General features: G+C 38.2%; 1 protein-coding gene across 3 annotated transcripts in view; it reads left to right on the forward strand.

Annotated features, from left to right (window-relative positions):
• The window catches only part of FMN1 (formin 1), a 190066-nt gene that overhangs the window by 77138 nt on the left and 95400 nt on the right, over positions 1-17528 (forward strand). For all 3 annotated transcript variants that reach the window (XM_060760044.2, XM_060760052.2, XM_060760057.2), the window contains one exon: positions 8451-8512. In XM_060760044.2, the coding sequence (XP_060616027.2) occupies positions 8451-8512 (62 nt within the window). The remainder of the gene's footprint in view (positions 1-8450; positions 8513-17528) is intronic.

Here is a 17528-nt window from a genome sequence, read left to right on the forward strand (position 1 = left end):
TCTGCATTGGTGATCTGGGGAAATGGGCATTTCAGCTCCTCCCACACACAGCATCATCATTTTATTTACAAGCAAGCAACAAAAGTGGGCAACAGAGCTCTTCAGCAATGGAACTCTGTCCCAGAGTATGGTGGAATCTCCTTCTTTGGAGACTTTTAAACAGGCTGGATGGCCATCTGTCAGGAGTGCTTTGAATGCAATTTTCCTGCTTCTTGGCAGGGGGTTGGACTGGATGGCCCATGAGGTCTCTTCCAATTCTATGATTCTAACAGTGATTAACATCACAGTGGGAAATTGGCCATTTGGCCTGTCTCTATGCAGGGAAATTTAAAAATTAGTCACTTGCCAATCAACTCAGAAATTGTTGGAAAAACCAACACTTTAGAAATGGCAAAATACCTCATCCCTACCATTGAAGCTTGTGTCATGTGATGGGCATAGTGGGTTGCCATTTCTTAAATGTATAGAAACTCTGATTTTATTGTGTATGATGAAGTCATAAGGAGACAAACAAATATGGCATTCCAGCTTATAGGCTCTATTGTTATTACTATTTGTTGAACAAGGTGTAATTTTAGCCAATAAGAGTACAGTCCCCACTTTCACTGGTAAAAGTCAGACCTTGAATGTGGGAAGATATCTGGAAAAAGTGCTGAATATGCATGAAGTGTCTTTTGAGTGAAAAACTGCAGGCAGTACCTCAGTTCCTGTGACTGAAATGAATTATTGTATTTGACTCGGAGGATGATTTCAAGGCTGATTTGAGCTAATGGCACTTCTTATTTTACCGTGTAATTGATATGAATATAAAAGTGAAAAGTACAAGGAAGATAGGACAGAAAAAGACTAAGGACCTTAGGACACTAAGGACACACAGCCCTATATGGCAGAATAGCCCACAATATCTGCTTTGAACGGGGTTATATGGCCTATGCACCTTATTAACTAGCCTATTTCCTAACTTGTTCACATGCCAGCTGACTTCACACAATGAAACATGAAGTATGTCTTTAACTGTTGTTTATCATCCCTGTTTATTATTGTTGTAATGCTGTTTTATGTTGTTTTACACTGTTGTTATATTTTTACATGCTATGTTTTAACTCTGTGAGATTGGGCCTGGCCCCATGTAAGCCGCCCCAAGTCCCTTCCGGGAGAGGGAGGTGGGGTATAAAAATAAAGTTGTTGTTGTTGTTATTATTATTATCATTATTATTATCTGAGTCCACACTCAGATAATGTGGGATTTCCTGTCTTGATATTCTGGGATATAGGGCTGTGTGGAAGGGTCCTCAGAAACTGAAGGTTAGCCAGAAAGTCGATAGTGAAAGAGTGAGAATTCATGTGAAAGTGGGGTTGTGGTGGGTGAAGGAAGAGTGATGGAACAATGGCAGCACTATCTATCTATTTATTTATCTATCTATCGTCTATCTATTTATTGGCATGTATTTTGCTTAATATGGGGAGAAGCAACTAGCAGCCCTTATAATCAACTCAACCAGTAGTGGGAGATTATAGTAGTTGCAGTCTGGCTACATTTAGAGGATCATGAATTGCCCAACCCTGACTCAATATAATAAAATCTCAAAGCACTTTAAATACAAAATGCTATAAATCCATTTCTAAAATATTGACCAACACAGTATAAAAGTAGAAGAATAAAACAAAGGAGTGACAGTAGCAATTTTCTATGTCAAGGAAAGCTTGTGCGCAGGTGAGATTCTGGAAAGTGTTTAAATCCTTTAGATTTTCTGTGCCTTAAATCATACACAGGAGGGTATTCCACAGAGAGGATGCTAGTAAAAAAAAGTCTATGTTCAGGATTCCTCCTTGAGTCTATGTTCAGGATTCCTCCTTGAGAAGTTCAGCGGTCAACATAGTGTTGTATTTGGGAGAAAATGGTTTGTTAGCTTTCCCGGTTCTCAATTACTTAACTGAGGGTTGGGAATTTTACGCTAAAGAAAAATTAGTGTAAAAGCTTTAAAAAGGAGTCCAAAAAGCCAATAAATGCAACCCTTGAAGATTGGAACAACACTAACCAGAATTCAGTTTGTGGGATTACCTAATTGGATGCAATGATAAGAAGTTGGGGAGAATTATTTCATTTGTATTCTGATCTGTTTTCAAAGAGTTCTGAGTTGCATAGATGTGACCATGTGATGTCATATGGAATAAGAAAGTAATCAGCCTGAGGGGTAGCCACGGAGGATCATGGCTTTATCCTCATCTCTAAGACCAATAGAAGGTGTCCTTCTGTTACAGCTCCAAACTGTGAACACCTACTAGACATTACTTCTCTTGCCATAACAAACATCCACCTTTATGTATATCCAATCATTATATAAATAGTATTCTTGGAGACCAAAAATCATATGATAACCAAACACAATACTTTATTAACAGAAATTGAACAAAACAAAGTGCCAGTATTACTAATTTAATACATTTAAAATAAACATTTCACTCTCAATCATCCACAAAAACTACTAACTCGGACTATTATTTAAATCACTTCAAATAATCCACGAATCAGTAGTCACTCTCAACATTTCCATTCGTTCATCCCCTCCTGTCAGCTCTTTATTTAATTACTTCTATTTTTAAATAATACAATATTATACTAAATCAAATTATCCCAATATAAAGCAATGTTTCCTACCAAAAAAATGGTTATTACGTGAGCTCAGTAGCGTACTATGAGAATCTGGCAGCACAGTACTTTAGTTTTCACTTCCAGTCCTTTTGCTTGATAACTTTTACAATTAGATTTGCTTTTTTGCCCTGACACGGCACATTTTTCCCTAGTGAGTTCATTGTATAACTCCAAGCCTTGTTGCAGCCAATTTGGAACTGCTTATGTATTCTTAATTTTATGATAGCCTTTCTTTTAGGCATTGTTTTTACTGACACTGATCTCATATCCTTGTGGCACATCCATTCACCATATATATATATATAGAGAGAGAGAGAGAGAGGGAGAGAGAGAGAGAGTTTTCTTTATGCTCTTCTTTGAATGTGATAATGTGGAATGATTTGTTTGTCAACTCAAAATATTTGAAATACGCTGACTGTTTGTTAGTTTGTGGATAACGTTTAAGAAAACATATATGCCTGAGCATAAGTATTATTGCAAGTGTAAGAGATTCCGTACTTTTGTTGTACTATATATACTGTAGAAATTATCAGTGGAATGAAGATTTCTTTTCTTTCTTTTTCCCGGTCATGTGGCTGATAAACCTGACACCAAATTTAAGAATTGTCCTTTTGATCAGAGGTACTATTGTGAAGTGTACATTCCCTGTGATGCATCCAGCTGAACACAGCCCATCAACAATCTATTCTATCCTGGTTGATACTAGATAACAATGCAATATTTGCAGTCATAGACATATAGCAAAAAGGGTTAAGCTTATTGAATCCCTGATAAGGCCCCCTAGAAACAGGACTGTATTTGCTTTGGTGTTAACACATTGAGAAGGCTTATCGGTTGGGCACACGCATGATTAGACATCCAACCAGCTCACTCTTGTTGCCCTCCCTAGCAGGACTACCAGCTGGTAGTAGGAAACAGTTTCTAATCTTTGCCAAGCAGGTTACCCACAATGCCTTTGATATAACAAAGCTTCAATGTATTCCTGGTAAATAAAATATGGAGCATCTCCCAGGTACATCTATAATGAAAAATTAATGTTATTTGACATAACTTTAATTGCCATTACTCAATGCTATGGTGCAACGGTCTACCCTAATAGCTATTAGGAATATCTCACTTTGTGTCCCTCAACTGTAGAGGATTCTGTGCTCTTTTGTTTTCCTTCTTAAAGTGTAATATACGCTGCCACCAAATATAGAATTCTTCAACAGGTTACCTCCTTATATGTGTAGTTTGTATGAGGCATGCAGAGACTTTTTGTTTGGTATGAAGAAAGAAAGATGTTTATTTATTTAGAACAGGCGCAGAAGCTAAATGGTTGCAGTAATACTTGCACAAAGCTTTATGGTTTCAGAAGTAGTTCAGTGCTTGAATTACAGGTTCTAGTCAAAACCTGAGAAACTTTTAGTATTTCTCTAAACAGTTCCTTCAGATCCAAACAGCCTAATCTCCAAGGTCTGTTTAAAAACAATAGTTCTTCCTTGACGCAACTATCATTTAACACAAGCTAAACTTCCTTCTTCCTCCCTTTCCAAAGCCCAAACTCCTATCTCCAAACTCCTAACTCCTGACATTCCAAACTCCTAATTGACAATTCCAATGGCTCCCCTTTTTTTCTTACACATACCCCATACCCTCAAGGCTGCCTGTTAGCTCTGTGCTAACAAAATGGATGCCTACTGGCTCCGCCCCCTTTTGTCTGTGTTAACAAAATGGATGCCTGCTAGCTCTGCCCCCTCTTGGCTCTGAGCTAATAAAATGGCTGTTTGGCTTTTTGACCTTAAAGGAACCAAACACCAGCCCTGCACAGTAGGCCAGTACGTTATATGGTATCATGGGAATGATAGTTTTACGAAGTCTTTAGTCTACTCTGCCAAAGAGTGCTGGTGCCTCACCAAACTAGGATTCCATAGTGTTGAGTTATCACAGTTAAAGTGGTATCAAACTACATCCAATTCACACTGTAAAGATGCATCCCCAGATGCAACCATCACAGGAAAAGGAGACAAGTGGTCATGTCCTGCGCTAGGCCTCCAGTAGCTGCTTGTATCAACAATTTCCAATAGTCCATGCTACACTTTTAGTAGTTAGCAGTTCATAAATTCACCAGCTTCCATGGTGGTTATAAGAAATAGTTTTACAATGCTTATTTTTTACAAAAATCTGTTCCATTTAATACAGATAAGAGAAGACTCAAATCTACAATAACAATTCTTTCTTCAAAGAAAGGATTTTCATTATTGAACAAGAAGATATTTTCATTATGAGTATAAGTAATAACTCCAGTTCACCGAGCATAAAATCCATTGATATACATTTCTACTTATGCTTTTCCTCTTTAGCTCGATTTCTTTTAAGGAATCGCCAGCAGGTGGGTAGAAGGTTGTTGTCTGCTGTTATTGTCTGTCAAAATGGTGTTTTCTAAGTCTATCTGGTGTAAGATCTGTAGCCATAATTTGTATGAAGGACATATGAGCTCTAAATTATGGAGTTCTAAATTATATATCAGGAGGTTTACTTGGCAGTAGAGAAGCCGTATAGTCAGACACAAGAGAGGCTTCCAAAATATGTGTAATTCAAGAAGAACAGCAGGAAGAAAATAAAGAAAACACAACCCATGAATTTTCATGCCAAAACTAGCATGCCATCAAAGGAACTGTCTGCATCCTGAACAACAAAAAAAACCTTTGTAGACTGGCACACACTTATTTTTATTATTTCCATGAACCTTTCTACTGGTCATGTTTAAATTGTACTTGGACACCACAACTTTTTTTATGCCTTGCACTGTTTCCTTCAGAGAACGATAGGGCACATGCAAACAATCAGGAAAGATATCATAGAATCATAGAATCAAAGAGTTGGAAGAGACCTCATGGGCCATCCAGTCTAAACCCCTGCCAAGAAGCAGGAATATTGCATTCAAATCACCCCTGACAGATGGCCATCCAGCCTCTGCTTAAAAGCTTCCAAAGAAGGAGCCTCCACCACACTCCGGGGCAGAGAGTTCCACTGCTGAACGGCTCTCACAGTCAGGAAGTTCTTCCTCATGTTCAGATGGAATCTCCTCTCTTGTAGTTTGAAGCCATTGTTCCGCGTCCTAGTTTCCAGGGCAGCAGAAAACAGTCTTGCTCCCTCCCCCCTGTGGCTTCCTCTCACATATTTATACATGGCTATCATATCCCCTCTCAGCCTTCTCTTCTTCAGGCTAAACATGCCCAGCTTCTTAAACCGCTCCTCATAGGGCTTGTTCTCCAGACCCTTTATCATTTTAGTTGCTCTCCTCTGGACACATTCCATTCTTGTCAATATCTCTCTTGAATTGTGGTGCCCAGAATTACAGCAACTTCTGCAAATTGAAGGAGATTTTATTAGATGGACAACTTTGGAACAAGCCTGTAGTACAGCAACACAGTTTCCAAAAGAAAAACAATCTTTTTTAATCCACTTCTCTCATATGGATCCAAGTGGCATAATCTGGTGTTTGCATGTGTGTGTTTTTTTTTTAAAAAAAGCTATCATGTTCCTCCCTACATGGGTGGAGACTACATGTCAGGAAAATGTGGTCAGATGTTAACTTGACCTCCTTTGTAACAATGTGTACAAATTTGGGCTGGGAAAAACACACCTTTTAAAATAATAAAATATTTAAAAATAAGAGGTGCTAATCACATTATAAAATAGCAAAGGAGGAAATAATTACATGTCACTGCGGTTTCTGGACTGTTTTGTTTTTAGTCTTGTTTTTAGGGGCATCTTTTATGTATTAAAAAGAAGGCTGAATGCCTTTCCAGTTTATATTTTAGTAATTTGAATTATCATTTGATACCATCAAGTTGTTCATTGATTTCTTGATGGTTGTTCCAGTGATGGTCTTGATTTAGTTCTGAGATATAATTTTTTGTCACATAGCGTTCAGATTTTTTTCTTTTTCCAGAAATTGAAAATATCATAACTGTGTGGGAACTGTGGCTTTGTATGCTGGTTATTTATTTATTTATCATGTCAGGAGCAGACCAAACAGTTGTACTGTGGTTTTTTTTAACAAACACACAAAACACAAAGTTTGCAAGCTTGGTAGTTGATTAAATGTCCTTTGACCAGTAGCTGGCGACTTGGAGTGTCTCTGGTGTTGCCGCAAGGAGGTCCTCCATTGTGCATGTGGCAGGGCTCAGGTTGCATTGCAGCAGGTGGTCTGTAGTTTGCTCTTCTCCACACTCGCATGTTGTGGATTCCACTTTGTAGCCCCATTTCTTAAGGTTGGCTCTGCATTTCGTGGTGCCAGAGCACAGTCTATTCAGTGCCTTCCAAGTCACCCAGTCTTCTGTGTGCCCAGAGGAGGAGTCTCTCATTTGGTATCGGCCATTGATTGAGGTCCTGGGTTTGAGCCTGCCACTTTTGGACTCTCGCTTGCTGAGGCGTTCCAGCGAGTGTCTCTGTAGATCTTAGAAAACTATTTCTTGATTTAAGTCATTGACGTGCTGGTTGATACCCAAATAGGGGGTGGGCTGGAGATGTCACTGCCTTGGTCCTTTCACTATTGGCTGCTACTTCCCGGTGGATGTCAGGTGGTTCGATACCGGCTAAACAGTGTAATTTCTCCAGTGGTGTAGGACTCCACCACTGTATGCTGGTATACTTGTTTCATTTTGCATCCATTTGTTGGTGCTATTGAAAGGGTTATCCATTTCCTTGCACACTTCGATTTCAGTTTCAGTATTCCGACTCCAAGATTATTTTAGTGATTGATAAAAGTCAATATACACCCCATTAGCATATATGTGATTGTACAATTTGTCTCCCATTCATGCAAGAGAAATAGAGGGAGCTGAGCATACATGACAGTTCTAGAACCAATGTCTGCTTTAAACAATATGCTGCTGTCAAGTAGGAAGAGTGTTTCTTTCTGCTTTTCTTCTATATATGTGCGTGTGTGTCTGTGTGTGTGTAGAGAGAGAGAGAGAGAGAAAGTTTGTAGGATGCACATAACTCAATAACCACTGAACGAAATGACACCAAATTTGGCCATAAGACACCTACTAACCCAAGGAGTGACCATCGCTCAAAAAATCACCAAAAACAGTGAAAAGAACTTTAAAATTCAAAAAAGGTAGAAAACTACACAGCACATGCATGCAAATGAATAACATGGCCCCGCTCACTCCTGCATGAGGACACAACAAGTATAAGAGGCACTGCCCACTATCCTCCCTCTTCCAGCCAGAGCAGGAGCTAGGAACGGCCGACACAATGGTGGGTTCGGCGAGTGGGGAGGCCTCATCCACCACCAGGGAAGGAAGGAGAAGAGGACAGAAGGACGGAAAGAGGGAGATAAAGAAAGAAGGAACGAGAGAAGGAATGATGAAAGTAAAGGAAGGAAAAAAGAGATAGAGAAGGAAGAAAGGAGAAAAAAGGGAAAGAAAAAGGGAGGAGAAGGAAGGAAGGTGAGAAGGAAAGAAGAAGAGGAAGGAGGGAAGGAAGGGAGGGAGGGAAGAGGGAGAGAAGGGAGGAGGGAAAGAAGGAGAGAAAGAGGGAGGGAATGTATTGTTGAAGGCTTTCATGCCTGGAATCACTGGTCAAGTCACGAATACAAAACAGAAAAAGAATTCAAAATGTATATATAATATACAGAAAAAGCCCTTTATCCATCTGTTTGGGATTCAGGCTCTTAACAGTAACACAATGCGGTAACTCTACAGCTGTGCCACCCTTATTGTCATGCAGTCAGAGATTGCAGTTACATCAGTAATGTCTATAACACTGAGCTGACAAATGATTTCTTTTCTTTTTTTTACAGAGTACCATTCAGTTATTTTGCAATTAAAGAGGGAGCATAAAGAAGAAGTTGAAAAATTAAAGGTAAATATTCCTATACATTCAAAAAAAATTTTAAATGCTCTTCCTTTCAAAAGAGTATAATTCTGTTGCATATTGCATGTTTCCCATCTGGTATACTTATGCATTTGTGAGACACAAATCAAAGCTCATAATTCAGAATTATGAGTCCAAGGGCCTCCTACTGCATAGAAATGAAAAATGCAGATCCCAAGTGCCACCCTTTTGCTCTTTACTAGCAAAAGTTTACCTTATATGCTTACATTTAGATTATTTTACATTATAAGCTAACTGAAGTCTTCTGCATTGACCATTTCTTGATTGTAATTAAATATTTCCACTTTAACATATTGAAAAAAACTGTATACATGGACATCTTTCACACCTCCATTTATGCACAAATCCAGCTATATTCCATGGTATCAACTCAAGAGTATCCTGTTGGATGAGAGTGGATAGTACACTGTCACATTTCAGTACAAGGCAAAATTGAAGCAGTATTTTAGTCCTATTCTGTAAAGTAGTTAAGGCAAACACAAACGAGGAACTTGTGACGTTACTTGTCTATACCTTTTTTGACCACTGGCCAGGCTGAGGTTGATGAGAGCTGAGAGTCCAACAATATCTGGCAGGCCAAATGAGATGTATATGACTTGTATATCTCATCAATTCTTAGAGAAAGGCATTTTGTACATTATCCACTAGAGGTCAGTTAAGCTTCTTTATTATTCTGTGAAGAAGAAAAAAGTTATATGTGTTTCCCCTACTTATTTGTCAGTATGTGTGTCTATTAATGGCAATGATACTATATCTTAAAAGTACAGTTTAATAGTGATTGTCTCATCCTATATCCGGCTAGAAATTTTGTGTTGAAATAACCTAAAGCTACTATTTGAGATAAAGAATCCCTGCTACAGAACATGAAGAACTTTAATGCATATTGTTAAAATTATTAAATTATCTTAAATATGAATACAAATAAAAACATGTTGAAAAAAGTTAGATATGTAATTGCCTTTCTGCTCCTAATATTAGTAAGCCTACATATGTACAATAGAGTGAACTATCTGAGTCACTGGCACTTATATAAGTGTTGACTCACCAAGTTTCCATTGATCCAGGAGATTTACTCTGGTTAACAGAAGCAATCGCATGAGCAGTTGAGTAGGATATTGCCTGAATCATTGTCTACATTTAATTTCACCAGGTACCAAAGTTACAAATTTAACTTTTTAAAAGTTTAAAAGTGAAAAATCAGATGAGAGGCCTAGAATATAGCTAAAGAAGTGAGGTTTTCAACATTTCTCTTTCACTTTGTGACCATGATTCTGTTCAGTCTTACAAAGGCAGAGACAATATTCCAATTGCCCTTCCAGTCTCTCTATACCCTCTTATACAAATGGTTCCTTATCAGCTTGCAGAACAGTAGGTTAGTACAATAGGTCACCGCTGCATGACTAGAGTTGCCAGATTGGATCTGTGACAGGGCTTCTGTGATGTTATACCATAACAGATGTCAGAGCGGTCAATGTAAAGTCCTCTATCTATTGTCTTGCCATTGGATACAGAAGGGGAGGCTCAGAGCAGACCAAAGCTATTCTTTTTGCTGAGTTCTGATCTTGTCACCCATCCCTCCTTTTAGCTCCAGCAATTTGGGTGGAAATAGCTGTGGCTAACAGTTGTGGTTTGTAAGAGTGAGGGAAGAGGGGCAGGTTCTTTAGTCATGATGGAACTTTATGGCAACATGACTTGCTCTGAGAACTCTTAAGATAAAATTACATGAGGTACATCCTAGATCCAGACTGGCAGTCCTAGATATATTGCACAGCCTATTGCTCTGCATGCAGATTTTTCTTTTCGTGTTGGGAGCAACTTGAGAAACTGCAACTTGCTTCTAGTGTGAGAGAATTGGCCATCTGCAAAGACATTGCCCAGGGAATGCCCAGATGTTTGATGTTTACCATCCTTGTGGGAGGCTTTTGCCATGTCCCCACATGGGGAACTGGAGCTGACAGAAAGAGAGAGCTCAATTCACTCTCCCCAGATTTGAACCGCTTATCTGTCAGTCAGCAGTCTTGCCGGCACAAGGGTTTAACCCATTGCACCATCACTGGCTGCATTCAGATGGGGAACCATAAGAAGGCATTGGGTACTTCCTTACATCTTGTTTTGTTGTTTTATTTCCTATTTTTCATACATTAAAGTAATGTTTTGTACTGGACAATTATCACAGGCAAAACTAATCAAACCTTCTTATTTTAAGTGTTGCATACTTTATATGTATAGGAGAGTACTGGATATCTCCTTGCTATTGATTTTGTATATTTTCAAGTTGTGTCTTTGTCAAGTCTTGTTTTTGACTTAATGTTGTTTCTGATTTGACACTGATCATAAGGCAGTGCTGTTATGATGTTTTTCTTGACAAGATTTAGTCAGAGGGATTTGCTGTTGCTTTCATTTGAGTCTGAGAGAGTATGACTTCTCCAAGGTCATCTGGTAGGTTTCCACAACTTTCCTAGCCCAATACCTAAACCACTATACCATGCTGGTTCTCCTTACATAAGTACAGAATGGCTAAAGACACAGCTTACTCCTGGAGATGCAATCAGAGATCAGCCCACATCTACCATGGATTTATGTTTTATTTGCCATTAGCTTATAAAATTGGAGCCCAGTGACCACAATTCCCTGAGTGAGGTGGCCCTACGCTAGCATGAACTGTATACCCCTGGGTTTACTGAACAGCCTCTGAACAAATATATATACATATAGCATGACCATTCCCTGTTTAGGGGGAATGGGCAAGATCACAGATGGATCTGTTTGCATCCCTATAGCCATGTGTGAAATAATAACAGAAGTGCTGAGCCACCCAGACGAGCCTGGTAAATCTCAGTGCTGATTATCATCATTTCATGTCTGCTTCTGCGATTCTGCCCATTCCCCACAAAGTAGAGAATGGCTGCGCAGTGTTTGTGGTGGACGAAAGGTAATACTAGCTTATGCATGCTGGCCAACAAGATTGCTCAATGAGTTAAAAGTCAGACCTGTGAAATTGAAAGGAGTCTTTGAAGAAACCCAAATGGACTTGGTTATCAACCACAGAAGTCAGTATGCAAACATATTTTAGAATACAGATGTTAATTGTTTCTGAATTACTAATAATTACTCAAGTTGCTTATTGAGGATCCGAGCAATACCAAAACAATAGTGTTGTGGCATCTTAACGGTGCCACCAGAAGTACTGTTTTGTACTGGATTTATTATGGCATGATGTTTTACATCTGTTCCTCTAGCAGCCTATGAAACATCTTAACAATAAGCTCTATGAACTCACAAAGACTTCATTTTGAGTAGACACACCTTAAACTGGGGTCTAAAATTATTGCGATAATTTTTCTTTCCCACAAGAAATTTCAGCCAGAGTAGTTCAACATGTAATAGGAAGTTCATGTAGTTTTTCCATTGTTATTATTTTTATACATTTGGAATAAAAAGTAAAACCACAGGCCTTTTTTATTCCCTTTTCTTTTTTCTTCCTTGGAAACATTCTTACCCCTTTATAGAAAATATTCCAGAAGCAGAGGGGAGGAGGAGGAGGGATCCTGTAAACTTGCTGTTTAGTGTGACACAGAGAAAATGAACAAATGCACTGATGGAAGCTATTGGGAAATTGGCATTCTGATCAAAAATAAGTTTACTTGGATGTCTGCCCAGTCAAGCTTAACAGAACTTATTCCTGAGACATAATGCCTGCAGTAATTAAGTTGAGAGGTTTTTTTTTAAGCAATTGTTAAATAAAATTCCAATTGCCCACCTTATAAAACATAAAGAAAATGGAAAAAATCACATTAAAATCTCTGGATAATCTTCTTTATAAAAATCTTTAAACCCTTTGGCTTTTTCAGTTAAGAAATCAAGTTTGCAAAGGTTTATGAGTCAGTCCTGTTGTTGAGCTCCATAGGATTTACTTCAGAGTAAACACGTTTAGGATGGTACTATAAGTAGTGAGGCTCTGAATTTGTTCAATGTGTGCAAATAACTTGTGAGACTTCCTTTTCATTTATGATTTGTATCTGGAGCCCACATTGGCGCAGTGGGTTAAAGCACTGAGCTGCTGAACTTGTTGACCAAAAGGTCACAGGTTCAAATCCGGGGAGCGGCATGAGCTCCCTCTGTTAGCCCCAGCTTCTGCCAACTTAGCAGTTCAAAAACTTGCAAATGTGAGTAGATCAATAGGTACTGCTTCGGTGGGAAGGTAACGGAGCTTCATGCAGTCATGCTAGCCACATGACCTTGGAGGTGTCTACGGACATCGCTGTCTCTTCGACTTAGAAATGGAGATGAGGCATTGGGCACGACTGGACAATGTCAGGGGAAAAGCTTTACCTCATATAACTACCTTGGATATGGAGTGGTGATCTTTTGACTTGGAGTTAATGGATGAAAAAAAGACTTAGATATTTGAAGAGAGATCATGAAAGTGTTCATTTCAATAATGTTGCTATTCTCCACAGTTTTCTGTTTCCACAGTAAATTCAAGAATGTGGGGATTGTGCAGTACTTGGATTTTGTAGTCTTCTTCCCTGCAATGGTCCTTGCGGAATTTGGGAAGTCCATGGAACATGAGCATGAATTCTATGATAATGATGAAAGGATTTCACAGTGTTTTTATTATTTTATTATCCAGGTCAGAATGCTCCGTTTAAGAGAATTAATATGATATTTTGTTAAAGAAGAGTTTAAAATAACAGAGATTTCAATACTTTGATTTGTATGTTTATTTTGAACAGTATCCACACAAATAAACATTTTACAAGACCATAATGGATGGTTATCATGGATTTCTCCTATTTCTGGCTAATCCCAGTTTGCTGGCCAGTTACAGAGTGTTATAATTTTCTAAAACTATAAATCATGAATACGGCCAACTTAATATTATATAACAACAGCAAAACTACTTGCCCTAAATAAAAGGATAGTTGTAGCTTTTTATTTTTTAAGTGGCATTATTTTAATTTTCCAAAAAAAAAGGAGACAAGGGCAAACCATCTCTGAGTATTATTTGCTGCTTAAGAAAACCTAATGAAATTCATGAGGTCAGATATCCTCCAGTATTTCATAGCTGAAAACTGTTAAGTGAAACTGACTGGCAAAGATATAGGATGAGAAAAGGGATCACTTAATTTCATGTATCATATCCTCCAACATCTCACAGATATAAGCCAATATATGTGTGAGCAGGCAAAGCAGTTTGCTTTTGTTTTAGCCTGCAGTGAAGGACAAGAGCTCATTCTCTCTTCTCCCCTTCCCCTTTGCACACACAAATATAGTAAAAGTCAAGTTTGTGGTAGTAATATTTAACTGTGAGTCACAGAAATATTAGGTGTACATGATATTAATAGGGAAGAAAACCTGACTTTGTTGAAGAGTGCAGAAAGAAGTTGAAAAAGGTTTTTACACAGTGTTTTCTTCTTCAGTCAACATGGGTTTGTGGGTTTTTAGCAATAATCCATGGCTTATTGGCAAGGTTTGACTTTGAATGCAATGTTCCATCATATGGTCACATGTTAATAGGAATAATGAGTAACTCTCATTTAGTTCCCTGCATTCATGAACTTGTGTGCTTAATGCTCTCTTAAAGTTATACTTGTGTACTTAAATTTCAACCCAACTGTGTTTAATAGTGCTTACATTAATGCAAATATACATATAGTTTTATTCCAGGTTATGTACTCTGGTGTTAATCTATTACATTTGAAATCTCTGGAATATTGTCTATTCTATCCTAATTTGTTTATAAAATTATTTTCTTCATCTAAGGGAGCCTCATGGATGTGCATTGAATATCATCCTTTAAAACCAAGGGATATTATGTCATCTCTGTTTGTTTCATTTTAAAATCACACTTAAACTTTTAAAATCCATCAGTTTGTATGCATAGATGTATTGTTCTGTATTGTTGCCCTTGGTAATTTGTTGAGGTGGAGCCAATAAAAGCAGCTACATTTTTCATTTCTTTGAAACCAAGACTGTATAGCCTTGTAACCAGATAGTCCCTTCTTTGAATGGTAGAGATTTTTATCCAGAGGAGTTTTCTGTGTGCAGATGAGAAGGACCATAATTTCTGATAGTTCCCATTCACTCTGTAAAAAATCACAATGCAGTTAACTACACAGGTTACTTCACTTGATGATAAGGGAAGAATGGAGTTACATTTCATAAATGCAATGTCATGAACGGGAACAATTGATCGCAGCGTTGTAGCAAATTATGCTTCTGGTTACTTTTATAATTGCATTTAAGTATGTTTGTATTGATTTTTGGAAACACCTGAAACAGAGCTTTCAAAGTTTTTTTGCCAGTTCTAAGGCTTTATTTAAAAGTAGCAAAAGGCAACAAGTAATAAAATGGGTTACATGTCACATAATAATGAAATGAGTGATAATACTAGAGTACTTGTCCAGTATAATAAGTGATGGAAATGTGTTACTTTCGAAAAGTAACTTTCCAAGCTGCACCTCCTTTGTGTCCTACAGAAATCAGGAAGTTGATTGGAGGAAGTAAGACCTGAGACCCTAAGACTGTTTCCATAACTGGTCACAGAACTCTGGTTTCAGGTGGAGTAAAGGAATCATCATTATTTGCTAATAAATATAGTAGACTTTTTAACAACATCAATTTTCCTCTCCTTTACTAAATGTTGCCATAAATGAATACAGGATGACCAAAACTGGTGAAGTATAATAAGGAATAACATTTCTAGGAATAATAAAGAACATATAATGCAACAAACAGAGAGACAGAGAACCTCTTCACATGGCCCATTCTTTCAGACCACGGCATTGTACCGCTAAAGGGAAGGTGAGCAGGGTGGTTTGTGGTGCCCCTCGTGCCATCCCTCCTCCTCTATTACATGGTGGGGACAGAACAGGGTGTGCTGGCACCCTTTCCCTCTCCCATCAGATGGCAGAAAGGGTGGCAGTGTGTGGCAACGTGCGGCAACGTGTGTTGCCCTGTCGCTCTTTCTGCCATCACACATTAAAAAAGGGGAGGAAAGTGTGGGTACCTCCGTTGGAACTACCCAATCAACACTTTCCTCCCTGTGGTGGAGGAGGAAGCGCCGAAATTCCTCCCATTCCACATTGGGAGGAATGTAGGCGGGGCTGCTTTGCACCGTGTGATGGCACACGGCAGTCCCTGTCCAAGCCACACACAAAAGTGGCAAATTGGGGCAAAAATGCACCGTGCGAAGAAGTCTAGAGAGGGAATGAGAGATCAAACTAATAAGCCAAACTTATTAGGCTTAGCAAAATGTCACAAAATAGTGCCCAAGCTTTCTGATTTTCAAGGACAGTTCTTCAGACCAGGGGGTAAATGAAGCAAGAACTGAAAGACAAAGAGGGGGAAAGATGTCTGCGGCTGCGGCCATACAGACTATTTAGTCACAAGATGGTGCCTGAGAACAGGCAACAGACATTCACATAGTGGTTCCAAGTTGCACAAAGACCTGGCCCTAGGAATGCTGAGATAAAGAAGCATACAGTGCTTGATCCACTTTTTGAAAATTCAAAATCTAGTTGCTTCCCAGCTGGCAGAAAAGGTACTAGTCCTTAAGACTATATATTATTTCTAATATCAGGTGCCATATGCTTGTAAATACCAGTCCTTGGGAGAATGCTGCTGTGTTCATATCCATTACCGTGGGAACAGAATATTGAAGCAAATAGGTATTTGGTTTGATCCAGGAGGGCTCTCCTTATGTAAACTAAAACCATGGTGTATGCAGAACAGTTTCATTTTATGTGTGTGCTATTTGTTTACAGGGAATGCGGAGATGAGCTTTGTATGTGACATTTTCCCATGTTCTTATCTACTGTTTCACATATTCAAACATAATGGTGGTTTTTATGGAAATACTGAAGATCTTTATTTAGGATGTTCCATGTTATCCAGTTTTCTTTACTAATCCTTTAGATATACTGAAATAATCCAACTTGTTTCATACTTGTACAAACTACATATAAGGCTGAAAGTTTTCTGTTGTGACAGGGAAAAATGATAATTTCTACCTCTGTGCATGGTTATGGGGTTTTTTTATGGATTTTGGTAGTGTTTCAATTATTTGATGCCTTTGAGAAACCAATTTCTGCTGGAAATCCTTTTGTGAAGACAGCAATAGAATATATGTAAGAGTTCATTTCCTTAGTTCTCATTTATTCAATACTAAGACTAACAATTAATTAATGTATCTGGAATGTTCTCCTCCCCCCCCCCCCCCCTTCTCTTGCAGAGATTGTAAATGGATATATAGCAGGGATGGGAAATTTGTGGCTTTCCCAATTTTGTAGAACAGCAGCTCCTATTAGCCCTAGCCAACATAGTCAGTTGTGAGAGGATGATGAGAATTGCTATCCAGTAATTTCTGGAGAAATGCACATTAACCATTTCTGTTCCAGAATTGTGTTGTCTATTTCCTTCAGCAAGTTGCTCTTTGAAATGACTTACCAAGGTGTAAGTCTCTGGACATTGTTAATAAGAATTCCAAAGAGATGATAACTATTTGCATCTTGTATTTATTTTGTTTTAGTTTTTAATATGAATCTTATAAAATAAGATTTATATTATTTTATAAATAATATAAATTTATACCTCTAAGCACCTTTTGTACCTATAAGCACCTTTGATATTTTTTCAGAACTATTCCTATATGAAAACTCTACAGTAGAGTAATATCCTGTTTTATAGCCTTGAATAAATTTATCTGATGGCAGCATGGTTTAATATCACTTTCCCGTGTTCAGCATGTTGTTTTTGCCTTTTAACAAAGGGAAATTGAAGACTAAAACTCAGTAGTCACATTGCATGTTCCAGGCCAGTTTTCCATTGAACTCAGAATGAAAATGTTGAGGAAAACCTATGCCATATATAGTTGCTAGAACGCAGTTGCAATCTAAAGCTGAAGCTGAGGTCATCAAGGGTTTATTAGTCAATTTTGCCTAATGAGCTGTTCTGCTTTGTTCAGTACTTCATGTGTTGT

Source organism: Anolis sagrei, chromosome 1 (assembly GCF_037176765.1).
Source record: "Anolis sagrei isolate rAnoSag1 chromosome 1, rAnoSag1.mat, whole genome shotgun sequence".
Classification (NCBI taxonomy): domain Eukaryota; kingdom Metazoa; phylum Chordata; class Lepidosauria; order Squamata; family Dactyloidae; genus Anolis; species Anolis sagrei.